The sequence below is a fragment of the Phascolarctos cinereus genome, unplaced genomic scaffold, assembly GCF_003287225.1.
Source record: "Phascolarctos cinereus isolate Bilbo 61053 unplaced genomic scaffold, phaCin_HiC Scaffold_726;HRSCAF=1367, whole genome shotgun sequence".
NCBI classification, from domain to species: domain Eukaryota; kingdom Metazoa; phylum Chordata; class Mammalia; order Diprotodontia; family Phascolarctidae; genus Phascolarctos; species Phascolarctos cinereus.
Genome location: NW_027556098.1, coordinates 416,815,642 through 416,843,487, shown reverse-complemented (window position 1 = coordinate 416,843,487; position 27,846 = coordinate 416,815,642). Strand labels below are relative to the sequence as shown.

At 40.9% G+C, this 27,846-nt stretch overlaps 1 protein-coding gene and 1 long non-coding RNA gene across 2 annotated transcripts; one reads left to right on the top strand and one right to left on the bottom strand.

Moving 5' to 3' along the window:
• The first annotated feature begins 27 nt into the window (after positions 1-27).
• LOC110219999 (uncharacterized) lies at positions 28-21,136 on the top strand. The gene is made up of 5 exons (XM_021003839.2): positions 28-606; positions 1,559-1,628; positions 6,183-6,309; positions 6,788-6,883; positions 14,404-21,136. The coding sequence occupies exons 2-5, from the start codon at positions 1,596-1,598 to the stop codon at positions 15,612-15,614; spliced, it is 1,467 nt and encodes a 488-aa protein (XP_020859498.1). The 5' UTR covers positions 28-606; positions 1,559-1,595; the 3' UTR covers positions 15,615-21,136.
• LOC110220006 (uncharacterized) lies at positions 17,221-27,846 on the bottom strand. Its single transcript, XR_002327763.2, has 3 exons — positions 25,300-27,846; positions 23,434-23,587; positions 17,221-19,727 (listed from the first exon to the last, which is right to left on the bottom strand). It is a non-coding gene; the product is annotated as an uncharacterized LOC110220006 (long non-coding RNA).

The window sequence follows — 27,846 nt, the reverse complement described above, 5'->3', positions numbered from 1 at the left end:
GGGGTGGGAGGAGACGCTCCCACACTTGACTGCTATGCGGTACGCACTTCCGCTTCCGCTAGCTTTGGTTTGCGTCCTGGTGGGCCTGTCTCCTCCGATAGTGTCCTCTCAGCCTGTGACCTGCGCCGGAGGATCCTCCCGCCTCCGCCCACCCCCCAACCCGCGTGCGGGGGAGCCCTGGGGTCGGGGTAGTGCCGCTCGGGCCGGGGCAGGTCCTGGCTCCGAGGAGAGCACGGCTGCCGGGTCAGGAAGCATTTATGTAGTGCCTGCTGTGTACCGGGCCTTGTGCTGAGCGGTGAAGATTCCAGGAAGGGGGAGGCCGGTGCCTGCCCTCGGGGAGTTTCCAGTCTAATGGGGGAGACGAGCGGCCAACTCCCACGCCCAGCGAGCTACACCCGGGGAGGAGGGGAGGCGGCACACGGGAGGACTGAGGGAAGCCGGGAGGGGGGCTGTTCCAGGAGGGGCGGCCAGTGAGATGCCCGGAGCCGTCGGGACGTGGGGCGGCGAGAAGGGCGATGGCAGCAGCGGACAGAGACCGTGGTGCCAGGAGACTGACCGGAAGGGGAGGGAGCGGCCGGGCGCGAGGGCCCTGAATGCCGGGCCGAGGTGAGGGAGCCGCGGGGGGGTCCCGGAGCAGGGGCGGGAAGTGGCCGGAGCGGGGCTCTGACGGCCGAGGGGAGGGTGGGCTGGGGTGGGGAGGGGCTTGTGGCCCGCAGACCCCCGGCAGCTGTTGCAGTGGGGGGCTGCTCGTGGGGCCCGGACCAGAGGGAGCGGGCGGAGGTCAGAGTAGTGCAGAGGTGAAACTGACTAGTCTTGGCAGCATTGGATTTTGGGGGTGAGCCTGGGGACTGGGAGGGTGAGGGGTACCATCAACGGGAAGCTGGGACAGTTTCATACGTGTTGGGTGTTTAAGATACTTAAGGGACACCCAGACACCCATTTGAGATGTCCAAGGCAGATGATGATTCGAAAACAGGTCAAGAGAGAATTTAGGTCAGAATCATCTGCGTAAAGATAATTATGAGATCACGAAGTGAAAGAGTATAAACAGAGAAGTGGACTCCGGTCAGAAGCTCAGGGGATCCCCACGGTTACCAGGCATGGCCTGGGTGAAGTTCCTGCAAAGGAGACAGAGAATAAGTCAGATAACTAGGAGGAGAGCCAAGAGAACCCTAGGGAGAAGAGGATTATAAACAGGGTGAAGGGCTGTAGAGAGGTCCAGAAGGATGAAAATAAGGAAAAGGCTATTAGATTTGGCAGTTAAGAGATCATTGGTAATTTTGGAGAGAGCAGTTTCAGTTGAATGAGGAGGTTGGAAACCAGACTACAAAGAGTTAAGAGATTGAGAAAGGAGATGGAGGCACCTATTCTGGAAGGCCTTCGCAAGGAGTTTAGCCACAAAAGGAAGAGAGATAAAGGATAATAGCTAGCAAGGATGGATAAATTAAGTAAAGGGGTTTTTTTTTGATAATGGGGGAGGCAAGGGCATTTTGGCCCCCTGGATGGGTCTAAGCTGCTGGGAAAGGCCATTCTGCTCACAGGTCCTTCCTCATCCTAGGCACAGTGGTGGAGGGTTCTGCTGATTCTTGAAGGGCATGGTCCCAGCCATCCTCACAACTCGAGCCCAGGTAAGTTGGAGCTTCACTTTTTCTGGTCTGGCCCTGGCAGTCTCCAAGCAGGGGCTAGATGCTTTCTCTGCTGCAGGGACCCAGGAGACTTGACATCACCTGAGGAGCCATGTTCTTTCCTACCCAAGTACTATTATTAAGCCTTTTGTGTCATGGAGACCTATTCTAGGGAAGCCTATAGACCCCATCTCAGGATAATGTTTTAAATGCAGAAAACAAAATACATAGAATTACAAAAGAAACCAAATGTATTAAAATGCAATTATTGAAATATTGAAAAACTAAGTTTATAGATGTTAGATTAAAAGATCCCTGTTATATGTTCCCTCTTGATAAGTGGCAGCCAGATGATGTAGGAAATACAATGCTAGACTTGGAGTCAGAAGACATGAGTTCAAATGCAGCCTCACTGACTTCTTGTTTGTGTAACCCTGGGCAAGTCAACCAGAGGACCTGACCTTTCAGCCTCAGTTTCCACATCTATAAAATGGGGGCAATAATAGGGCTGAGGTGAAGATCAAATGAGATGACATGTATCTCATATATAACCCTTTGCAGACCATAGAGTGCTTATGCAGCACTCTATGGCTAGCTGTTATTATTATCTAATGGGCTCCAGGTATTTTCTCTGTCCCCAGCACTCGTGTCTTTACTGAGCTCAAGTTGGGTATTACCAACTGCCTTTTTGACATCTTGAACTGGAAGCCCCATAGGCTTTGCAAATTTCACGTGTCCGTACCAGAACTAGTCTTTCTCCCCAAACCTCTCTGTCCTAACTTCCCTCCTGCTGACAAGGGCACGACTGTCCTTCTACTCACCTCAGTGTTGTCCCTAAGTCTTCACTCGCTGCTGCCCCACACATCCAAATCTTATCATTTCTACCTTGACAGCGTCTCTTGTATACATTCCCTTCTCTCCACTCACACAACTACAGCCCTGGTTCCAGTCCTCATCACTGCATGTCAAGACTGTTGCCTTCTAACTGATCTCCATATCTCGAATCTCTCTCCCCACCTCCAATCTATCCTCCACTTAGCTGCTAAAGTGATTTTTTTTAAAGCATAGGTCTGACCATGTCACCGTCCTGCTCAATGAACTCTGGTTGTTTTTTGTGGTTTGTCCTTCATTCTCCAAGAGGGCCATGAGGTCAGGAAGGTGATGCCGTGACTTGCGGGTGAATTGGACTTAAGTGGGGGAGGGCTGTGCAAGGTCACCAGCTTCACTTTTTCTTCCGGAGCATATAGATGTAGATCAGGATGACTGGAGATGGCCCCCATGAACTCTAGTGGCTCAGGATCAAAGATAAAAGTCTCTGGTCCTTAAAGTTCTCTTTATCACCTGGCCCCTTCCTACCTCCCAGAATTTTTAGACTTTGTTCCCCTTTAAGCACTGGATCATAAGCCAGGTATGCTGACTTTCTGTTCTCAGACAGAACACTCCATATCCCAACTCTGTACGTGTATGCTGGCTTCCCTGCGTGCCTGAAATTCCCTCCCTTCTCACTTGTAGCTTCCCCACTTCCTTCAAAACTCAGCTGAAAGCCCACCTTCTGCAGGAAGCCTTTCCCAGTCCCTTTGTCTGCCGCTACCTTCTATTTATTCTGCATTGATCTTGTGTGTATGTAGTTGTTTGCCTATTGTCTCCTCCATTGGTTTATGAGTTCCTTTGGGGTACGGCCCATGTTTTTGCCTTTCTTTGTATCCCCAGTGCTTAGCACAGTGCCAAACACATAGTAATTGCTTATTATTTGTTAATTGCTTGACCAACCCAAGACACGCAAGTAGTATGTGCCCAATACTAGGAGTTACCATGGATCAGGGTGGTAGAGAATTATAAAGAACTCTCTGAAAATATTCATTTCCAGGTTGAGAGTAGACTGGATACCTGCGCATTGGCAGCAAGAATATCTTCTCTGGAGGGAAGTGTGAGAGGGCACATTTTAGGGGCAGAAGTAGATTAGGAAAATACAAATACACATAGCACCCCACAGGGAATAATTTCAAGGTACCCTGCAAGATTGTAGATAGAAGCAAAATACAAGTGAAAGGGAATTTGTCAGCAAAGAAAACATGGACTTGATGTACACTTTTCTTTGTATGGCTGGGGTTCAAATGGAGTCGGATATTTGAGAGAATATCTAAATTGAGTGATATGCTAGGGGTTAAATGAGAGATTAGCACCAAGTTTCCTTAGCTTTGGTAAGTAAAGATATAGTCAGTATTGTGAACTTGTAATGAGACAAATGGTTGTGTGCCTTTCTCTAGTTGGTGTATTTTTTCTTCCTAGAGCCAGGCAAGAACAAAGTGGATAGTAGAAAGTTATCCTGAGTTGCAGATTGTCGAGATGGTCTAGTTGGTGACAGAAGGGAATTCAGGTTGTCATGATGTGTCTTTAAAGACTCCCACGAGGAAAAGCCAAGAACACGAACGGACTGATGTTTCGGAGTGAGGATGCAGAGTGGGTTCCCCTGATGCTTAAGAGCGGGAGCAGAAGAAAAAGTTGGAGTGAGGACAGAGGAGATCCAGGGTGAGAGGTATAGAGATGAAGCAGTGATATTCATGACGAGCATCTAGGCTCTGCCTTTGGCTCTGAAGGCTGAACGTGGAGGGGAGGCGAAAGGAAGGGACACTGCCGACTCTTTTGGCTTCGAAGTTTTCAGTTGTGAATGTTGCCCTCAGCAAAGATGAGGGGCAGCATGGAAAGGTGGAGTGTGGGCCAGATGCTGTCATCATTTGGGAAAGGGTGAGCAGCCCTTAGGAATAAATAGATAATGGCAAACATTAGACCATTTGCAGCTTCCCTTCTCAGTAATTCTGGCCAAACGTAAACTCCACTTTCCTCAAGTGACTTAACTGTAGGTTCTGATGATTCTGTCCCCACAAACACAGGTATAAGTTGGAGAGTGGTTGCTACAGACGGGACAGGATAACCATGACCTCATCAGTAGAGATATGTTAGGTTTGTAACGTCCAGGAGCTATCAGTAGCGTGATTATAGGCAAGAAGCCAGGCACTTAATATGTGCTTCAAGGGTCCCCACCTGCTGCAGGGACCAACCATTAAGATATTTGGGTCACCAGAAGAACATTTTAGGTCATCATTTGCTATATAAATTTGTAACTTTGACAAGCATTTGGGTGGAAATTCCAGCAATACTTGACAACATAAAGACACAGAAATGCAATAATATTGACCAGAGAGTGCAGTGACAAATAAGAGAGTGGTGGGAGGGTAGTCTGATAGAGGTGATGACTGGTGCTGAAGAAAAGGGGAGAGAGGGAGTGAGCTGTTTGTGACAGAAGGGTAAGGAGCTGGCCTCCTTCTGCAAGGCCCTTTCATTTTTGGTATTTACATATGTAAGCCTGAATTTCTCAGAATTTCAGAAATAATGTCCAAGTGGCTACCTATCCGTCATGTGGTGTCCCTGAACGTTCCTTCCATAGCAGAAATTCATGGGAGGCTATTTTGCTCAATGTCCTTTTAACCAAATGAATTCTAATTATTCCGTTGGCTTTACAATCCAAGAGGCCCAAATACACCACTGATGTATGGACTTTAGATAGGGTTTGTCTTTGCATTGAGCCTGAAATGAAACCTGTTTCCCTTTACACCTCTACCTGTTTTTCTCGTTATTTGGGGACAACTTGCCCAGGGTTACACAGCTAGGGGGTATCTTCGTCCAGATTTGAACTAAGGGGTTTCTAAATCCAGGTCTGGTGTTCTATCCACTGGGCCGCTTAGCTGCCTGACATTCAGCGGCAGTGCAGATCTTTCAGCCTGCCACAGATTCTGATCCCCAGTGAGATGCATCCTGGTATTCCATAAATGTTTGACTTGGAGTGCTCTGGGACTTGCGTATCATGAAAGCTACTCCACATATGTAGATGTGGCTAACTTCAGGACTCCCCCAAAGTAGTCATTAACCACTTATTAAGTGCCTGCTGTGTGGCAGATGGGGCAGCGAGGTGGTGCAGTGGATAAAGCACCGGGCCCAGAGGTAAGAAGACCTGAGCTCAAATTTGGCCTCAGACAATTACAAGCTACGTGATCCTGGCCAAGTTACTTCACCCTGTTTGCCTCTCTTTCCTCATCTGTAAAATGAGCTGGAGGAGGAGATGTTAAACCATTCCAGTATCTTTGCCAAGGAAAACCCCAAATGGGGTCATGAAGAGTAGAACACGACTGAAAAATAACAACAACAACAAAATATGCCAGGCATTGTGCCAAATGCTAGGGAGACAAATAAGAAAAAGAGAGTCCTTGTCATTCTAATGGGGGAAAGCAGTACACAGAAGGAAACTGGAAGAGGAGGGAGGACTGATGCCAGAAGGTACCCAGGATGGGGCATGTTTTTCATGGAGTCATAACCAAGCAGAGCAGCTGGTGGGAAATGACGAGGTGGCTGGGCATCCTGAGGCTTTGGGAGCAGGTTTTTATACCATCCTCCAACAGAAAGGTGAGGAGGTCTTTAATACTAAAGTTGAATCAATCTCTGGGATGAAAAGTACATACAAAAGGGTTCCCTGGGTGAGCAGGAACATGTTCGATGTTTCAGGAGTCAGTGACCTTTGAGGATGTGGCTGTGGAATTCACTGGGGAGGAGTGGAGGCAACTGGACCCTGCTCAGAGGAACTTGTTCAGGGAAGTGACGCTGGAGAACTACAGGAACCTGGTCTCCCTGGGTAAAGGCAGCTTTTCGCTGTGCCTGAAAAGCCTTTCTCTGCACCTTCATTCGCTAGAGGCAGTGGGGTATTTATAGAACTTGGCTGAATTTTGTCTTGGTGGGCAGGAATATTTTAGAATACATGCATTATGGAAAGATTCTTGAGCCTTTTGGGATCAAGTGAGAGGTGGTTTCTGCTCCTTTTCCCAGGTGCGATGTCTTTTAGGTAAACTTCCCTGTGGAGCTTCAGTGTCCTGTGTCTGAGGCTGCCCCTTCTCCATTCTTTGTTTTACCAAGGAAAAGGTCAGCACCTAGTACTGTGCCTGTCATAAAGTGAATGCTTAATTAATCCTTGGTAATTAATGAAATCCCTTTGTACTGCCCTCTGTCCCTCCTGCTACACACACTTCTTTTTGCCAGAAGAGGAAGGAGGGGAGATTGGATTCTAAAATGGCTTTCATCAAATATCTTTCTTCCCCATTATTTCCCTTGAGCAGGGCTTACAGTTGCCAAACCAAATCTCATCTTTCTATTGGAGAGAGGAGAAGCACCATGGACTCTGCAGAGACAAGTCCCAGGAGGCCCCTCTTCAGGTAAGGGAGGGCAAATCAATCAGACATGGGGGTCACTCCATAAAAAATCAGAGATGTTCCCTTGAAACCTTCTAACAGAGGTCAAAATTTCCTCTGCTTTTTAAAATAGTTTATCTTTATTTCCTTCCTTTTTAAAAGAAATTATTTTTACAAGTGCTCATTACATGTCCTACTCTTACTCTAATATTTAAGACAAAAAACAAAACCAAAAGAAATATCAGACCCTCCAAACAAATATGCACAGTCATACAAAATAAATTCCAATACTGAACATGTGCAAAAATATATATCTTATTCTACATTTTAAAGCCCATCACTTCCCTAGTAGGAGATGGGTAGAATGTTTCATCTTGAGTCCCCTGGACTCATGGTTTTTCATTGCATTGATCTGAGTTTTAAAAGTCTTTCCAAGTTGTTTTTCTTTATAATATTGTTGTCATTACATAAATTGTTCTCCTTGGTTCAGCTCATTTTATTCTGGTACCTCTGATACTGACCCTTTCATCATTTAAAAAATATATATATATATATTTGTGTGTGAGTTCCCCCAGTCAGCAAAAAATCTATCCTCTCCCTCTCCCACTCCAGTTTTGTTATTGTTGAGTCATTTTTCGGTCATGTTCAACTCTTCATGACCCCATTTGGGGTTTTCTTAGCAGAGATACTGGAATGGTTTGCCATTTCCTTCTCCAGCTCACTTTACAGATGAGGAAATTGAGGCAAACAGGGTAAAGTGACTTGCCCAGGGTCACACAGCTAGTAAGTGTCTGAGAATAGAGTTGAACTCAGGTAGATGAATCTTCCTGACTCCAGGCCTAGCACTCTATCCACTGAGCCACCCAGATGCCCCATAGAGACCCTCTGTAAACCATGAAGGGATTTGAACCCTCAATTTTCTCCTTGAAATTGAAAAGAAAATAAAAACAAAACCCCATTATGAACATGTATAGTCAAGGAAAACGGATTTCTCTGTTGGCTGTGTTCAAAACAACATATGTCTGATTGTGCGCTCTTGAGTCCTTCCCCTCTATCAAGAGGCGTCCTTTGGGATTGTGGTTGTTCATTATGCTGATCAGAGTCACCAGGTCTTTCAGAGCTGCTTATCTTTATCGTATTGTTATCATTATGTAATTATTCTCCTGATTCTGTTCACTTTACTGCATCAGTTCACACAAGCCTTCCCACGTTTCTGTAAAACCATCCCTTTCATCATTTCTTAGAGCACAGTATTATTCCATCATATTTATATACCATAACTTGTTCAGCTGTTCCCAAATTTGTAGGCACCCCCTTAGATTCCAGTTCTTTGCCACCTCAGAAAAGAGCTGAAAATATTTTTTGTACATCCTTAGTTAAGGTTTGTTTTGCTTAGGAGTAATCCTTCTAATTCCCCCTTCTCTCTTTTCTCATTTCCCTCCTGTCTCACTGCTGAGTGGAATGTTTTTCTGTTCAGTTGGGTACTGAACTTTGTGTGTGTGTGTGTATATATATTCTTTTCCTCTACTGACCAAGTTCGATGGAGGTGAGTTTGAAGTGTCAGCCATTGCCCCTGTCCTCTCCATCTCGTTTGTCAAGATGTCTGCTTCCACACACTGACTAGGTGAGATAATTTCTGCTAACCTTGCTTTCCTGTTGCTGCTATTGTATTTCTCTTCCCTTCTTTTTCCATTCTTCTCTTAAGATCAAGACATAACAGGACCACTGTCAGGCCTTGCTTAATTAGACTCCTTCTGTGACCCCAGATGATGGTAGGGTTCAGAGGGGACACATGCCTCACTTCCTCATGTTAGAATGTAAGCAGTTATCCCTGATCATTTTTGTGTTCCTCTTAACTGCTGTTTGAACTTTCAGGTTTCTGCACAGCTCTTGTCTTTTCATCAGGTCTACTTGAAAGTCCTCTGTTTCATTAATGGTACATTTTTTCCCCTATAGGATTATACTATTTTTGGCTATTAGCCTATATCTTTTGCCTTCTATAACAGCATATTTCAACTTTTCTGCTGCATTATAATGGTGGCTGCTAAATCCTGTGTGATTCTAACTGTGGCTCTTGGTACTTGAATTCTTTCTGGCTGCTTAACAGCATTTTTAATTTGTCCTGGAAGCTCTGGATTTTAGTTATGATATTCCTGGGAGGTTTTGCTTTTGAGATTTTCTTAAAGGTAGTAGTTGGTGGATTCAGTTTCCACTTTGCTCCCTGGTTCTAAGAGACCTAAGAGTTTTCTTTTAAGGTTTCTTGAAATATGATGTCTGGGTGGTTTTTTGGTTGTTGTGGTGGTGTTCATGTAGTCCAGAGATTCTTAAATTTTTTTCTGTCAATCTTTTTTCCAGGTCATTTGTTTTTGCTGTGAGATATCTTATATTTTCTCCTATTTTTCCAGTCTTTTTGAATTTGTTTTAATATTTCTTGTTGTCTCACAAGGCCATTGGCTTCTATTTGGTCCATTCTGATTTTCATTGAGTTTGTTGCTTGGGCAAGGTTTTATTCTTCCTGTGCCACGCTTATGTAGTTCAGTTGTAATTCTTTATAGCTCTCATTTCATTTATAAAAAACATTCTTAACTCTTTTTTAAAAGCTCTTGCTTCATCTCTTCTAGTTGAATTTGTGTCCAAGCAGTGGTTTTCCCTGAGATTTTGCCTGTGGGTGTTTTAGAGTCATTTTCTTCTTCTGGTTTTGTGTCTTGAGCATCCCTGCCATCGCAATAACTCTTTTGTTTGCTCATCTTTCCAGCCTGCTTCCTTACTTTGGAATTTAAGTTAGGGCTGGACTCTACACACTTCTGGAAGGAAGGTTTGGATGGCTCCTCTTGCTGCTTTCTTGAAGCATTGAGTGACATGTTACTATGGGACCTTGGGGGCCTGCTGGAGACCTGCAAGCTTGCAGTGCTCTCAGAATGCTCTGATCCAGGGCATAGTCTCCTTGCTGACCCCTGGTCTGAGCTCTGCAATTTCCTGACAAGGGTTTGGATCTGAGTAAGAGTAGATGCTGCTGGACGCATCCACTGTCAGCCAGCTGGAAAATTCTGCCAGTTCGTAGTGATGGAATTGTAGGCTCCTTTTCTTTCTGGGATTTCTACCCCAGTTATTCCTCTGCAGGCTTCAGACTAATCTTTATGGGGAGCTCAGACCCAACTCTGCTCCTGAGGTCTGAGACACACCGCTGCTGCTTCTAAGCTCCTGTGTATGCTGCTCAGGGCTTCCCTACCTGCTAATACCACCCTGGGCAGAGGTCCCCTTCTCAGGCCACCCTAGATCTGTGACCTGCAACTGAATAGCAGGTGTCAAAGCGGCCATTTGGCACCCATTCCTGCACTCTAAAGGTGATGTATATAGACCTGGAATCCTCTCTCCATGAATGCTGGAGTGTGTCAGCCAGGCCCCAGCCTCCTTACTAGACTAGTCCTCAGTCTTCTCTCATCTCCTGATGCCAGCCTGGGCAGGACAAATGATTCTCTGTGAGTTTTTGGGTTTCCCCATCAAGATTCTGTCTGGTGCATTTTCTAGATCTGTTTGGGGAAATTTAGGTGGGAGTGGTGGGAGCTCCCTGTACTATTCTCTGCCACTCCACTATTTGGCTTCTCTTCATCCTTTTCCTTTTTTTAAAATTTTCATTTTTAACAGAACATTTCTTGATAATCTAGGATATAAAAAGAGCCTTCCTGATTCCCCTTCCCCCTCCCTTCTCTTCCAGGAGAGAGACCAACCATCACTTTGAGCATAGACAGTAGTCGCTTGGCTTGGGCAGAAAGCAGACATCCCACGCTCAGTGTAAGTGACTGCAAATTTCCCCATGTTCTCCCAACTGATGGGAAGTGACATCCTCAGTCTTCATCTTTTAAACTGTAAATTGTGTGATATCAACACATTAGTACTTTGACAGCTTCTTAGCATCTCTTTGTGACAATCGGATAACCACATCCAACTTCCCTTCTCTTCGTCTTGTCTGACCACTTTGTTTTAGTTTGGCTTGTAAGGTATAGTATAGGACCTTGAAGGACACTGAGAGGCCCAACATTTTATAGATGAGGAAACTGAGGTACAAAGAGATGTGATAACTACACAGCCAGTAAGTGTCTGAGGTGGGATTTGAATCCAGGTTTTCCTGACTTCTCTCTGGTGCGCCATCCACATAGTCATTCTGACACTGTAGATTTGGAGCTTGAAGGCACTTGAGAAGTCATCTAGTCCAACATCTTCCTCTCCCCTCATTGTACAGATGAGGAAACTAAGCCTTTGGGAGATTAAAAGTGACTTCCCAGAGGTCACATAGGTAATAAATACTATTCCTTACCAGACCAACTATCTTCTCTTTGAATTCCCTTTCTTCTGCTTTTGCTCCTCCTCCATTCCTCATTCTTCATCTTTGTGTGCTCTTCTTTTTGTCTGTTGTTTTCCTCCATTAGATTGTAAGCTCCTTGAGGGCAGGGATTGTCTTTTACCTCTTTTTGTATCATCAGCACTTAGCACAGTGCCTGGTATATAGTAGGCACTTAATGTTTTTTGATTGATTGAATTTCTTTGTCTTTTGCAAATCATTGGCCAAATATTGGGGTTGAAGTGTTTAAAGAATTTAGTATTATCAGTCACATGGCTGAAAATTGGTTGTCAAAACAGACGAACCAATTCACAGGTCCACCGAGAGTATCTTGGTATGCTCGACTTAACTGTGCCCTCCAAAGGTGCGTGTGATGAAATGTCATATTTATTTTTATTTTTTCTTATATATAGTAAGTTGGAACATTCTAATGCATGTGTTGATAGTTTTCCTTTGAAGACTGCTCATTTCTTTTTTTCCCATTTTTGGTCTGTGTCTTTGGTTCAGATTTTTAAAAAATCAATTTCCCACATATATCAGATATCAGACTTTTATTAGCAGTCCTTATCTTAAAAAAATTTCCCCCCAAGTTGCTTACTTCTCCTGTTCCATCTGTTTGATTTTGTTCATAAACAAGCTATTTTATTATATGTATACATAAGTTGCCATTTCAGTGTGGGGATGGGGTGGAGTGTGAGTGTGTGAAATCATCTCTGGGTCATGGGTTTTATTACTGGTTCCTTAGATTTTTTCTTTTGTGAAATTCTAGTTGTCTGTATTCCTTTTCTTCCTATATTGTAGCTATTCTTTGTGGCATTTAACTTGATAGATAGAAATATGCATATTTTATACCCTTCATTTTCCTTTTCATCTTAAAGTCTCTTGATTAGATTTAAAGAATCAAGACAAATACATTCTTTTCACTCAATTTTACTAACTGAAACTTTAATCTCGTTAATATCCCAGCCAACAGAGGTGAATAGGACTTTTGTGTTTTAATGTTTCATTGATATACTTTATTTTTTAAACAATAATTACTTCCTAACCCCTGACCCCATATTACCCTTCATTACAAAAAAAAAGGTTGAAACAGTTCCGTGTTTGTAATTGACAGAGTATTTGATATTGCACCTATTTTGGCAACTAAATATTAGTAGAGAGGAAGGAAGTATTTCCCACCATCAGACACCTGGAAACTCATTGGTCATTACATTCTGTAACCATTGCCAGTGACCTTAGTCATTACATTTATCCAAATCTTTTAGTGTTACCATTTTTGTCTTTTGATGTATTTGTTTATAGAGTTGTTGTCAGGTCTTTTTTTTTTCCTCTGGTTTTTCTTTCTTTGCACCACTGTGTAAGTCTTTCCCATGTTTTTCCGAATTCTTCATATTTCTCATTGATTGTAGGACAGTTATATTCTAATATGTTCTTATGCTTCAATTTGTTCCACCCATTTGATTGGCAGAACACTTTGGAACTGTACTTTATTTGTAGAGTTTTATTATGTAAAAAGTCATGAATGTTTTGGCATTCATGGGACCTTTCTGTCATTGACCTTCACAATAGCTGACATTTATGTGACACTTTTAAGACTTGCAGAGCACTGTGTGTGTGTATACATACATGGATCCTCATTTGATGGGTCATTGTAGCCCTTTAAGGTGGGTGCTGTTATCCCCATTTCACAGATCGGGCTGACAAGGTTGAGTTAGATGCTCAGGAGTCTGAAGCACGAGTACAGTGCTCGATCGACTACACCACCTTGATGTGGGAGGTTTAGTCTAGTACCTTTTCTCCCATAATTCTGAAGTGATTTTCAGAACAGATGAACCAGTAAACAGATCCAGCAACAGCATTTGGGGGGGGCCTGTCCTCCCACCATTTCTCCAACATTGACTTTTTTCCCTTTTGTTATCTTTGCCAATTTCATAGAATAAGATGATAGTTCAGATTTGTTATTTTAAATATTCTTATTATTGGTGAATCTGAACATAGACTGCCAGTCATCCTGGACTCCATACTAGTCCTGTACTTGTGCACTTGCTCTTTTGACTCTAAATGCAGAATCTTAATTTTCCTAGTTAAATGTAAACATTGTTATTTTAGCCTATTTTTTCCCATCTGTGAACACTTTAATCTTGATTAAGAATAGATAAGTCCTGTGCCAGCTGTAATATTAATAATGGGGCCTTACATAGTTTCTTACATGAAAATTGTTGATGTTTTTAATAAAAACATTGACTAATACAGAATTTTGGATGTAGTGTGTTTAGCTACCTACCTGTATGTATCATCACATAAAATACATTTCTCTATATTGTGAGCAATTTAATCTTTAGAATCTTTTTTCAGATAAGTTGATGAAATCTAGATTCATGATACCTTTAACATGCTTTGATAACTAGCCAAGAAATTATTCAATTAAAGACATGAGAGTTTTTTTCCCTGTTCCAGGTTTCCTAATGTTCCATATTATGTCTTAATCCTTTTTAAAGAATTCATAAAGCATCTGTTTGCTTATAGGTAACCAGAATTTTGATAGGAATTGGCATCATGTTTATCAGTCTGTAGCTTCTCAAGAAAATATTTATCTTTTTGAAAGCATATTTATCTAAAGTTTATCAAAATCATTCTCTAATGATCTCTATTACATAGATGTGTGTGTGTGTTTTTAAAAGTAGCCTGAAATATAATTCATTTAGTCTTCTGTACTTGAACCCATTTAAAGCAGCAAGCAAGGTGCTCTGTTCTATGTCCTCACATATTTTTGGTGTCAGTTAAATGGTAGCTAGGTGGCATAAAAGATAGAATGCTGGGCCTGGTGTCAGGAAAACCCAAGTTTAGATCCTACTTCGGACGTTCATTAGCTAATGACTTGGAGTGAATTGCTTAGCCTTTGTCTTTATCAGTTTCCTCATTAAATGGGGGTAATGATAGAACCTAGCTGCCAAGTTGCAAGGATAAAGTACAATAATATTGGTAAAGTGCTTTGCAAACCTTAAAGCACTATAGAAATACTATCTATTATAATTATTGATGACGATGATGATGATTTACTATTAGCAATGTTGGTCTTGCCATCTTTAGACTGCTGATCATTTTCTTTGATAGAGAAGATAAAAACTAGAACTTCTTATAAAAGCAGTTTCTTTTGTCTTAGTGTAGAAGAGTGTATGTTGACATTTTTTCCCCTTACTTTCAGACTGCCATTGTTGGGAGCCTAGGTGTGAAGCAACTGAAATTCCAGTAGGGGGTGTTTCTTTGGGAGAGTCATCCAAGGAAAGACTCAAAAAGGATTATTCCTTGAATTCAGAATCTGATAGTGGATTAGAGCAACGGGATAGCCAAAACGTCTCCAAACAGATAACAATCATAGAGAGGAACACTCCTACTTTAAAAGCCAGTGAATGTGATATATTTGGAAAAGGTTTTGGTGTAGGGACGCTTCTGATTACACAGAAGAGAATTCGAACCCGAAAATATTTAAGCAAATGTGATACACGTGAAACAAACCTCAGACAGGGGTCAGATGAAAGGCAGCATAATGGACTCTTTTCTGAGAAGCTTAGCAGCAAATCTAGATACAATAAGTCATTCAGTTGCTGTTCAGAACTTACTGAACATCACAGAAAATATACTGGAGAAAACCCATGTGAGTGTAATGAATGTGGGCAGTCCTTTGACAGGAGTGGATCTCCTGCTGACCATAAGAGAGTTCATACTGGAGAGAAATCCTTTGAATGTATGGGATGTATGAAGTCCTTTAAGGGGCACGGACATTTGACTGAGTATAAGAGAATTCATACTGGAGAGAAGCCCTTTGAATGTAATGACTGTGGAAAATCCTTTCGATGGAATGGAGAGCTAATTGCACATAAGAGAATTCATACTGGGGAGAAACCCTTTGAATGTAATGACTGTGGGAAATCATTTACATGGAGTGGACAGCTTACTGAACACAAAAGGATTCATACTGGAGAGAAACCATTTAAATGTAGAGAATGTGGGAGATCCTTTAACCGTGGTGGACACCTAACCAGACATAAGCGAATCCATACTGGAGAGAAACCCTTCAAATGTAGCGAGTGTGGGAAATGCTTTATCCGGAGTTGGCAGCTTACCACACATAAGAGGATTCATACTGGAGAAAAACCCTTTAAATGTGGTGAGTGTGGGAAGTGCTTTATTCAGTGCGGAGACCTCACTAGGCATAAGAGAATTCATACTGGAGTGAAACCTTTTGAATGTAACGAATGTGGAAAATCCTTTAGCTGGAAGCAAGAGCTTACTGCACATATGAGAATTCATACTGGAGAGAGACCTTTTGAATGTCATGAATGTGGGAAATCCTTCAGGTGGAGACAGCAACTTACTGCACATAAGAGAATTCATACTGAAGAGAAACTCCTTTGAATGGAATGAAGCTGCTGTAGTCTTTAGCTGACATTAAGACCTTACCAAACATAAGAAAATTCCTATCAGAGAAACATCTTTGGAGTGTGTTAAGTGTGAGAAACATTTTGGCTGGAGTGGGCACCTTAGTAATCCTTTTGGCCAGACTGGATTGAAACTTCACTTACGCTACTGAATATAAACAATCCTTTAGCTCACATCAGGACCTTTCTGAGCATAAGAGGATTCATATGAGGGAGAAAGCTCTCCTGGAGAACATGTGTTTTATTGGATTATACATTGCCTTGAAATGACCATATCCAATACCACTTTTTATGCCATCTGTAAGATGTTAATAACAATTTTTTGTTTTTTGTTGAACATTTGCTGTGATTTCATTTGCTTAGGAAACTCCTTCAGCCAGTGCAACTCAGTACCTGCTCTGCAACTTAAGAGTCTTAAAGAGTTTCTGGGGGGGGACACAGAAATGTCATAACTTAACTAGGGTGACAGTACATCAGAGGTGGGACTTGAACCCAATCCTTGCTGGCTTTTTAAGTCAAGTCTGTGTCCACTACATAGGGCTCCCACTCCAACTTTAAATATATTTATTTTAAAAAGCTCTGAAAATTTTAGAGTCATAAATCATGTTCCTTTTAGTTACCAGGAAGAAGCCTAATGATTACTTCTAATAGAGTCAGTTTTATTTGATAGGAAAAAAAAGGTTTCAAAAACCAGGAATGTCCTTTAATTTAAATATACACACACACACATACACACACACACACACACACGTATGTGTATATATATATATATATATATATGTGGATTTTTAAATATTACCTGCATTTCCCACTTTGTCCTGACTCTACTCCATCCTAGAGAATTATCTCTTATAACAGAACAAAACCAAAACAAAACATTGAAAAAGTCTGATACTATATTTGACATTCCACACCTACTTAGCTTACTGCACAATCTGCAAAGAAGCACTGCTAGGTGTCTTCTCATCTCATCTTTATGGTCAAGTTTTGTCGTTAAATTTTCATAGCTTTCAATTTTGATTATTTAGTTATTCTTTGCACTTACATTGTTAGAAACGTGTATGCCACTTTCCTGGGTCTGCCTATTTCACTGTGTAAGTTATGACTTTTCATGTTTCTTTGCAGTCATTCATCATTCTCTCTCTAGCACATTATTCTTCATGTATAATAATTTCTTTATTCATTCTACCGTCAGTGGGTATCCACTTTGTTTCTAGTTCTCCATAGCCACAAAAAGTGGCTATGTAAATATTTTAATGTGGAAAGGCACATGAAGTACTTCTAGAACAAAATTTACCATGCATTAGGTGAATCTTTTAAAAATGCAGCAATTGCAATGATATTAGACGAAACAAAAATAAAACTTCATCAGCAGAAACAAGGAAATTGTGTTTAAAAGAACCATAGATTAAGAACCAATGTAAATATTAAACACATGCCAAATGTCAAATAAATGTAAAAAATCAAATATTAAATATCTTCCAAACACCATAACAATATAACATAACACTTGGGGCACAAAGTAATAAAGATTTAAATGGAAATAATGAAATTCAAAACAATGAGTGGGTCAAAACAAACCATTGAAATGATAAGTGAAACAATAAAATTTATTCTTTGAAAATTAACAAGCCATTAACCAGCCTGATTAAAAAGGAAAATAATTTTTTAGAAAATTATCAAGATAAGTAACTTCCGGTCAAGAAGGCCTCAGTAAGAGGCTACCACCCATCTCCGACATAACACTACTCTTGAGGCAAGAATGGCAGCAGAAGAAGTAGTTTGGGGGAAGAAAAGTGGTAAATATTACCCAAGAAATGGAATCCCTGAAATCTACAATAAACAAATGGGTGACTTCATGAGACAGCAAAAAATAATAGGACAAAATTGAAAGACTGAAAAAGAGAACAATATTTAAGATACCTGATATAAAAAAGTGGACCTAGGAAACTGATCAGGAAGAGATCATTTAAAAATCATTGGACTCCTTGAAAACCATGATTTTTTTTTTAATGTACTCTATATCTCAAGGAATCATAAATGAAAACTGACTGGCTCCCTTAGAATCAGAAGACAAAGATAAAATCCTAAAAGGCAACAGATATAGATTTATAGCCAAGAATACCTTGTACTGCAAAGCCGATTATAGTCCTACTAGGAGGAAAATGGATTTTTGATAGAATAGAGGACTTTGAGTGTCTGACCAAAAAAAGAAGCAGCAGCAGCAGCTGTGTGTTGCTCAGTCTTGTCTGACTCTGTGACCTCATGGACCATAACACCTCAGGTCCTTCTGTCTCCCAAAGTCTATCCAAACTCATGTTTGTTGGTTCCTATCTGCCTCACTGATCTATCCATCTCATCCTCTGCTGTCCCCCAGATCAGGGTCTTTCACAATGGGTAATGTAACTTTCAAAGCTGTCCTGCTTTTCTGTGTTTCTTGGTCTTCCCTCTGTTCTCTCCTATGCACTTCTGTAAAAATGACTTCAATGATCTTTTCTTTCTTGTATTTTCTTTTTTTATGGCAACAGTAACACTAGACTACCATTTTCTTCTCCAACTGAAAAATAAACAAAACCCTTATAACAAATAAGGATTGTCAGAACATTCACCCCCTGGGTGCATCCAAAATGTATTTCTTATTCTGTACCTGGCATCCATCACCTGCGTTAGGAGGTCAGTAGCATGTGCCATCATTAGTCCTCTGGAGTCATGCTTGTCCCTTGTATTGAACACAGTTCTTGAATCTTTCAAAGTTATTTTCCTTTACAGTGCTCCTACTGTATAAATTGTTGGAGGCTTTCTATGATACACATATGGTCTGGGTACCTAAAAAGAAGGAAAGAGAAAGCAAAGAAAGAAAATTATATACCAGTGTCCTTAACAAAAATCCATGCAAAAAATATTACTATAACAATTAAAAGATTGTACACTAATGAGCAAGTTGTATTTATACCAATAATGCAGGGGTTAGTTCAAGGTGAGGAAAATAAAAGCATAATATTATGGTATTAACAAAAATAATAAAAATCACAATTGTATCAATAGATGCAGAAAAATTTTTGGCAAAAATCAACACCTGTTTCTTTTACAAACCCTAAAAGCACTGAAATAAGTGAACTTTCCTTAATATGATGAGGAGTATCCTTTTATGAGATATAGTCTTAAAAGCTGAACCAGGGAAGGGTAAGATAAATAGAATTTAAAACATATTCAAAATTTAAAAGTAAAAACCTGCCAAAAGACAAAAATTTACCCAAAACACTCACTTTGATCAAGTTGGATTTACTCCAGGCATGCAAAGATGGCTCAACATTTAAAAAACAACATACTTTAAAACCACAAGATGCAGAAACATACTTTGACAAAATATAGCACTTGTTTATATTATCTGCTGTACAAAGTATAGATATAGAAGGAACGTATATACATACGTACATACACACATATATACACATACGTGTAATTTTTATCTTTAAAAGTCATCTAAAACAAAGCTAACATTACAGCAATGTTGAAACACTAAAAGTTTAACCAATAAATGCAGAAGTAAGGCAAGGATGCCCCCTTCCAACATTCCTGTTTTTCATAGTTCTGGAAACAAGAGCAAGAAGAATAAAACAAGAAAATAAAAGTTTAAAGCATAATAACAGGCAAAGGGGAAACATAATTATTTTCTAATGACTTGATAGTTTACTTAGAAAATCTTAGGGAATCACCAAAGACAATAATTGAGATAATAGCTTCAGTAAAGATTATGAAAGAAATCCACAACAATCAACAGGGTTTCTATACAGCTATATAAAAACCCAGGGCACCATGATCAGGAAGTGGGGTCCTATAAAAATACAACTACAAAATGCAATAAATTTCTGGGTGTTGCTTTACCAAAGCACACTCACAGGTATATATAGAATTGTGAATAAGGAAATAACTGGAAGGATATTCAGTTCTCATGGCTAGGTAATGCCAATATTAAAATGATGGTACTATTTAAATTTACTTACATATTTATTGCTACCAATCGAATTACCAACAACATTCTTTTTGGAGAAAGGAAGCATAATAAAATTCATGTGAAGCAACAAAAGACCTAGAATATCAAGAGAAATGGTGGAGAAAAGAATGAATGAATTGTGAATATCATTTCCAGACTTCAAACTACATTATAAATCAATAATCATCAAAGACATTTGGTACTAGTTACAAAAGAGAGTAAGATCAATGGAACAAAACTAGACAAGGAAAATTCAGAAATAACTGAATTCAATAACCCCTCAAATATAAACTCCCTAGGAAAGAACTCAATATTTAACAAGAGTTTCTGGACAAACTAGAAAGCACTCTGGTAGAAATTAGATTAGATGAACAACTTATAGCTCAACAACATATGGCTTGATGGGAAACAATTTTTATAGTATGTCTGATAAAGGCCTCATTTCTCAAATATATCGAGAACTGAGTAAGATTTATAAGAATACAAGCCATTCCCCAATTGATAAATGGTCAAAGGATATGAACAGGCAGTTTTCAGCTGAAGAAATCAAAGCTAGCTATAGTCATATGAAAAAATGCTCTAAATCACTATTGATTAGAGAAGCGCAAATTAAAATAACTCTGCGGTACCACCTCACACTTATCAGATTGGCTAATATGACAGATTGTTGGAGGGGATGTGGGAAAACTGGGACACTAATATACTGAAGTTCTTAATTGCTCTGGAGAGCAATTTGGAACTATGCCTATAGGCTTATGGTATGGCTATATAAAACTGTGCATACCCTTTGATCCAGTAATACCACTACTAGTTCTGTATGTGATTGTGATGGAATATTATTGTGCTATAATAAGCAGGATGATTTCAGAAAAATCTGGAAAGACATGAACTGATGCCAAATGAAGTTGAGCAGAAGCAGAACATTGTACACAGTTAACAGCAATATAGTCCCATGGTCAACTGCAAATGACTTAGCTATTCCCAGCAATGCACTGATCAAAGACAATTCCGAAGGACTCCAGAGAAAGAACCGATGGAGTCTGAATGCAGATGGAAACATATTATTTTTCACTTAATTTTTTTAGTATTTTTTTTCCTTTGGGTCTGTGTCTTCTTTCACAATATGAATAATATGGAAATATGTTTTGCATGATTGCACATGTATAACCTATATCAAATTGTTTACTGTCTCAAGAAGGGGGGAGGTAAGGGAAGGATAAAATTTGGAACTCAAAATTAAAAAAAATGAATGTTAAAAATTGTCTTTATATATAATTGGAGAAAAATAAAGTATGAAAAAAACAACACGTAGCTTGATATGTTAAAAATGGATATGTGACCCGAATATTAAAAATAATGCCATGAAAATTAGTAGAGGGATCTCCTTGATTTCTTTGATTAGTACCAAAATTTTCCAGACAGCTTAACCTGTGTTCAACTTTCTAATATTTCAGAAAGATACAGCAACAACAAAAAATGTATTAAAGCCTTAATCTGAACTTAAATGAATTCCTTTGGTCATTCTGAGGGAGTAACATGCACCTTAGCAGGGCTTTTTCTCAGTCACCTCTTTAGCGGATTTCACTCACCAGGCCTCCCCTCAGACTGCTTCACTGTTTTGGACATCCTCTCTATCGCCTATTTAGAGAAATATGCTAGCACCTCACAGTTACATAGTTCTTAAAGGTTTGTAAAGCACCTTACATAGATTCTCTTTTAATCCTCTGAACAACCTTGTGAGATAGATACTATTATTATACCCGTGTTACAGATTAGGAAAATGTGTTGCATATCTTCAGTTTTGATTTTTGCTCAGATGTCTTTTCCAGGAGGTAGCATCTCCAAGTTCCTGGCTTTCCTGTCAGCAGTAGGCTAAAAATGACCATTTTCCCCAAGCTCCTGAGTCCTCAAGTGTACTGTTTGTGGAACAAGTTAAAGAAGATTTTACCTTGAAACACTGATAAAGACCCAAACTCCAGGTTATTCTGTAGTAGTATTCAGTGTTTTGCACACAGTGACCACTTAAATTCTTCATTTAGGACCACAGAAGAGAGAAGGTTGTCCCCAATATCACTCAAGGGGAAATTCCCAGAAGCCTCTAGTGTAATAACCTGGGAATAGGGACATAACTGAAAGGCTTGTGCCTTTTGGCTCCTTCCAGGAGTCTTTTTATCTCCCTGCAGGGAGGTTGTCTCTAATAGGAACCTGGAACTGCGGGAAGTCTAAAGGATAATGATCAATGCATTAAGTACTAATTCTCTACCAGTCAGGAGAATCTTTTAAAAAGTGGGCTTGAGGCTAGAGTCACAGAAGAAAACTGTCCTTTGCAATGAGATCACCAAGGACTTCATCCGAGAGTTGCCTTGGTTAGTGGAAGGCTGCGCCTCCTTAGAGAGATGGGAGAGAGATTAGGAAAACCTTCTCAGCCCCTCCTGGGCACACGGCTTACACTGCTAAGCTGGGGAGGGAATATGCTGTACTACTCCATCCTCTTATTTTCCTCTTCCCGGAGGTTGAACAGTTTCCTTTAGAAAGGAAGAGAGTCCCAACTCCCTAATTCTGAGAGTTGTATTCATAAGAGGACTTTCTGCATAAGATGCAGACACCACGTATGATGGGGGCAAAGAGAGAAAATCCCCTTTTCAATCCCCATGAGGTCAAGAGCTCAGTTATCCCTCACACTGTTGTGACTATTGGGAAAGTCTTTGGGTTCTAGAAGAGTATCTGTGGCCTAAATTCTTTGAATTCCATGTGAGAACGGTATTCATAATTCACGATAGGTAGGCTCAGTATTAACACATGAACACCTTTCCCATTATGATTACCTCTGTGACTATATTAACAGAGCTCAGAGTGAGTCTGTTAATGTGGGTCCACTCCTCCATATGCTTACATGGAGATGAAATCTTTTCTCCTTTTGATAACCAGAGTGCTTTCCTGAAAACCACGACTTCCATTTCTGTGGATGAGAAACTGAGGAGAGAGAGAGGGAGGATGGGACTCTACAGGAAGAGTTCATTACTCCCCCTCCCCCTCCCCCACTTCAGGGAGTGTCTCTCCCTCCTCTCCCTGGGCTCAGTTCTTAAGCATGTGTTAACCAGACCTGGGGCAACTGGAGTTCATACTCCCAGGAGTTACCCTGGAATTTCCTGCCAATATAGCTACCAAGATGGGAGGCAGATTGCAGTCAGAGAGAAAAGGGGTAAGGGCAGGCAGAGTCTTTTACCCTTACCTCCATCTTTGAAGCTGGCCACTGTTCAGGAATGTAGAGGAAGAGAGAAAATTTTTACCAACGACTTTTTCTTTCCAACAGTTTCCAAACCATTTACTGTCAAACCCTCTGTTCACACTTTCAGCTATGACCTCAAAATAACAAGAAAGCTCATTAATCTTTCCAGTGTTCTCTCTAGCTACAGCCCTTAGAGGTTTTTTTCTGGCTGGCTGCATTTTAAATCTTACAAGGTAGCAGACTCAAAACATTTACATCATGAAGAGACATAAACACAGAGCAGATTAACATGACAAATACAAACTGAGAGTGGATAATGACTGGGAGAAGGGAAAGTCCAAAAGCTCCCTGAAGCTTGTTAGAAATCTTCACAAATCTGTGCCTGTCTTGGGGGGGGGGAAGGGGGAGAAAAATTTTCAACTCAAAAGCATATGGAAGTGATTGTTGATAAATCAAAATAAATTAATAAAATTTACAAAAAAAAGAAAAAAGAAATCTTCACAAATCATTTTTCTTGGTCCTCAATATCATATGGAGGCCAGGCTCTATTACAGAAAAATATGAGGCGCCTACTTTTTAAGTCTTGCAAGCTGAATTTGTTCCAATTTTGCAGGAGGCAGACTGGTAGTATGTCCCATGGGATGGGGGGAGATGATGATGACTGTCCCATAATGCTGTAAGCCTAGAGAAATCCTGTATATAGTCACTTGCCTTGTCACGTGGCATCCTGCAGAGAGGAAGGAAACAAGTTCAGGGAGCTCACCTCAAAGTCCCAAAATAGAGCATCCTCTGTCTAGAGGGAATTTGCCCATGACCGGTGCCATCCAGTCTTCCTAGGTACTTGAGGGAACCAAGCTAAGGGAGGGGAAAGGGAAAGGCTTCTGTTGGGTTGGAGAAGGTCAGAATCAGAGACTGCCCGACGGTGGGTGCCAAAAATATTGGGGTGTCAAGATGTGTTTCAGGGTTGTCTTGAAAGAATTCATAGACTCAAACCATCTCCAAACCAAGCAAAGACTTTTATTGAGGATTAGGCTCTCTCAGCAGGCTAAGTTCCTTGAAGGAACTAGCAGCTTAGCAAAGCATGAGAGGGATGTTTACAGAGCAAATATGTCATTAGCGTAACAGAATACATGAATTTTAAAACATAGGAGGGCTTTACTAATATGAGGAGAAGTCCTCCCTAGCCTTAATGGAACTGTACATGTGGCCACCCATAATGCACACAGAAAAGCCCACTGGAGGGGTATTAATGTACGATAATGATATTATAACAAGCCTCTCTATGTCATAAGTTCACCCAGAGGACAGTCTTTGTTATTACTGCACTGGCGCCTACCTGGGGAAGTCCCTTCTGTGATTTAGTGGCCAACATCCAGCTTAGCATCCTGTTGGTACCGTGGTCTTGCCTAAAACTAGATGGATGGGGTTGAGTTCATGGACACCTGCTGTTGTAGTGAGGCATATGAGGAAGTTGGGATATTGGGGCTGGGAGCAGTGGCTAGCCGCCATCATAGACAGCTATGTACGTACAAGATCTATAAAGTATAAACGAGAAGTGATTTCAGAGGGAAATCACTAGCAGTGATGGCCACAAGGAAAGGCCTCTTGCAGAAGGTGGGATCTGAGCTGAGTCTTGAAGGAAGCCAGGGAAGCGAAGGGGCAGAGGTGAGGAGGGAAATCATTGCAGGGATAGGGAACAGCCAGTGCAAAGACATGGAGTTGGATTGTGGATTGTTCTGTTCATGGAACAGCAAGAAGACCTGTGATATCATCACAACTACTAACAGCTGTCCTGTACACATTCTATGTCTCTTCTGCTCCACAAAGAGCTAGATATGATGAAAAAGTTACAAACTGAAGCAGGAAGCCAATTCAGACAGGGATTACATGTAAAAAGGGGACAATAATTACAATGTGAGGTTGTTGTGTGTTTTGTATCTTTGAAATTGTTATATGAATACGAGCCATTTTTATATACTGTATGATCCTGGGCAAGGCACTTAACTACTCTAAACCTCTTCCATCCCCTCTCTCTCTCCCCTCATTAATAAAAACTGACATAGTAAGACAAAAAGAACCTTCATCTAGATGATGGAGAATTAAATCGATACGGCATATATAAATCCATCCTGAAGCCCCATATACATGTCAGATATTATTACTAATTAGAAGCAATACTTAAATGTTGCAGAGAAGCAGAATAAAAGATCTTCTTGTCTCATCCTCCCATTTTGCAGATGAGGACACGTACCAAGAGAGGAAAAGTGGTTTGTCCAAAGTTATAGAGAGAGGAATTAACGACTTTAGGTTTCCCTTGATCTCTGCTATCCTCTTCTAAAACTATCCCTGTCCTTTCTTTCCCCTTGAAGTTATTTTAATAGCTCCAATGGATCAAGATCCAGAATGGCAATTTTCCTAACATTTTTCTTGTGAACTCACCTTCTAGTCCTAAATGTGTTTTCTTCTCCTTCGGTGCTCACCTTTCATACTTCTCATTCCCCTTCCACCTCTTTGTTTGCTTCCATACTTCCTCTTTTGTCCCTTCCAGTTCTGCCCTTTGTTTCTGAGCGTGAGGATGTGTAAGGATAGATTAGAGAGTGCCCAATACCATGTGCTCCCTGTATGTGTACGCCATTTTCAGTTGCATTACATGCTCTTCAGTTTCTCTTTTCCCAGTTCAGGGAACCGGAGGCATTAACACTCTCTGTTTATCCCTTTTTAGACCTGGAAGCCAAGCCTGAGACTGCAGAGACACTTCCAAATGGGAACATTCTAGGGGAAGAATTGTTGAAAGAAAAATTCGTTGTTCTGGCTTTCACTCTGATTAATGAGGCAAAACTGAGGATAAAGAAAATTAAAAGGCGATGATTAAAAAGTGCATCAAGGTAGCAACATGTTGACAGGCTAGTCCCCGGAGATCAGCAATCACAAGATAAAGCCAGCTTTTACTGACAACCTTCATAATGAGATAGACAATTGGGACAGGTCCATGTCAGTCAAAAGAGATGGGCCACTGCATCTCAGTTCCTTCCCAAGTTAGCAGGCACATGACAACTGCCAGGTGCAAACATGTAGGGAGTGACTTGGTATGTGATGAGTAGCAGATAATACAAAGCTGCAGACTGGGTGATGACTCCCTCAACACTGACTGACAAGCAGATCTGGGAACAATGGGTCACTGAAAGAGCATAACTTTCAACAGAATCATCCAAAGAGATGATAGTAGGAAGCCACAGAGGGATGATCTCTGCTACTCCATTTTTGATGAATGTGAGAGCAGAAAAAGTGGCAGCATTGAACCAGAAGAGTGATTCGAGAAAAAAATATCTAAATATCAGAAATGTTATAAATGCAAATAACATGGAGACACCTGCAACTCAAACATTATTGTATATCAGAGAAGTCATACTGGGGAGAGAAGCCTTATAAATATAATGAATGTGTAAATGCCTTTAGTCAAGGATCAGAGCTTGTTAAGCACCGGAAGATTCATACCAGGGAAAGCCCTTTAATTATGATAAATCTAGGAAAATATTCTGTGACAGCTAAAGCCTCATTAAACAGCCCAGGAGTCATAATGGAGAAAAGAACTGTAATTGCCGTGGATGTGGGAAACCCTAGACTGAAGTTTCAGAGCTTATTCAACACCGGAAGATTCATACAGGAAAAGGAATGTCCAATAACCTCCATCTTGGCTCACAACGAATTCACCATCAGTTGATTCATACTGGAGTTTTTGTTCAGTTGTTTCAATTATGTCCAACTCTTTGTCTATCCCAAATTGCTTGCCATCTCAGGGAAAGGTGAAGGAAGGGAGGAAAGGGAAGAATTAGGGATTCGAAATTTTTTAAAATGAATATTAAAATTGTTTTTACATGTAATTAGAAAAAAGCCAAACTATTATTTAAAAAAATAAAGTATCAGCTCTTCCAGCAGCTATTAGTGTGATCTTCAGCAAGTGACTTACTCTGCTTCAGTTTCTCTGCCTATACAATGAATGGTGAATAAAGGAAAAGAAAGGTTTGAAAAAGCAGCTGACATTTGAATCTCTCATCTGAACTGTGAAAGGAGGGAAGAATACAAATCCACAGTTGGGGACAGGGAAATAAAAAAAGAAAAGGAAAAGAGGAAATTAGAGGGAGAGTAAATGGAGGGATTACTCCTAAGCAAAGCAAACTTTGATGAAGTATGCACAAAACCACTCAGATCTTTTTGAGGTGGCAAAGAATGGGAATCTGACAGGGTGCCTATAAACTGGAGAATGAACAAGTTGTTGTATATAAATGTTAAGGAATACTAAAATGATGAAGGGGACGGTTTCAGGGAAAACTTGGGAAGACTCGTATGAACCAGGAGAACAATCTATACGATGATAACAATATGGTAAAGACACACATCTTTGATAGACTTAGGTAGTGACCAACTATGTTTCCAGAGGACTAATGACGAAAGACATTACCCACTTTTTCTGCACATGGGCAAAGCATAAACTTGTCTCGCTCAACTCCACATGTCTGTCACAGGTTTTTTGTTTTTTCTCATTCTGTGTGCGTGTGTGTTGTGCACAGGCTACAAGGCTCAGGGCCGGCAAGAGAGAAGGCAGATTTTCGCTGATTAAAACAAATGAACCCGTCTTAATTCCAGGGCCATTGTTCTATAGAGTGCAGCCCATCAAGGGCTGAGTCCTGAGCTCAAGTTCGGCCTCACACACTAAAACTAGTCGCGTGACCCTGGCGAATCTGTGCCTCAGTTTCTCCATCCGTAAAATGGGGATAACAGCACCATCGTGAGGGCCAAATGAAATCATACGTGCAAAGTGTCGCTAGCTACAATTATTATTAGTGCTAGAAGTATGTGATTGTTTACCCTGTGGCTCAGGCCCTTTCTTGCCCTCCTACCTCTGGGCCCCACTCGAGTGGAGGCCCAGGCACATCTTCCCGCGCAGGAGACTCCACAGCCTCCCTTTCCCCTCCCTGATCTTACTCA

Coding starts and splice junctions, on each gene's coding strand:
- LOC110219999 (XM_021003839.2), top strand. CDS start 1,596: ATGGTCCCAGCCATCCTCACAACTCGAGCCCAG. Junction 6,310..6,787: donor CAGGAACCTGGTCTCCCTGG/GTAAAGGCAGCT, acceptor TCCCTTGAGCAG/GGCTTACAGTTGCCAAACCA. Junction 6,884..14,403: donor CCCAGGAGGCCCCTCTTCAG/GTAAGGGAGGGC, acceptor CCTTACTTTCAG/ACTGCCATTGTTGGGAGCCT.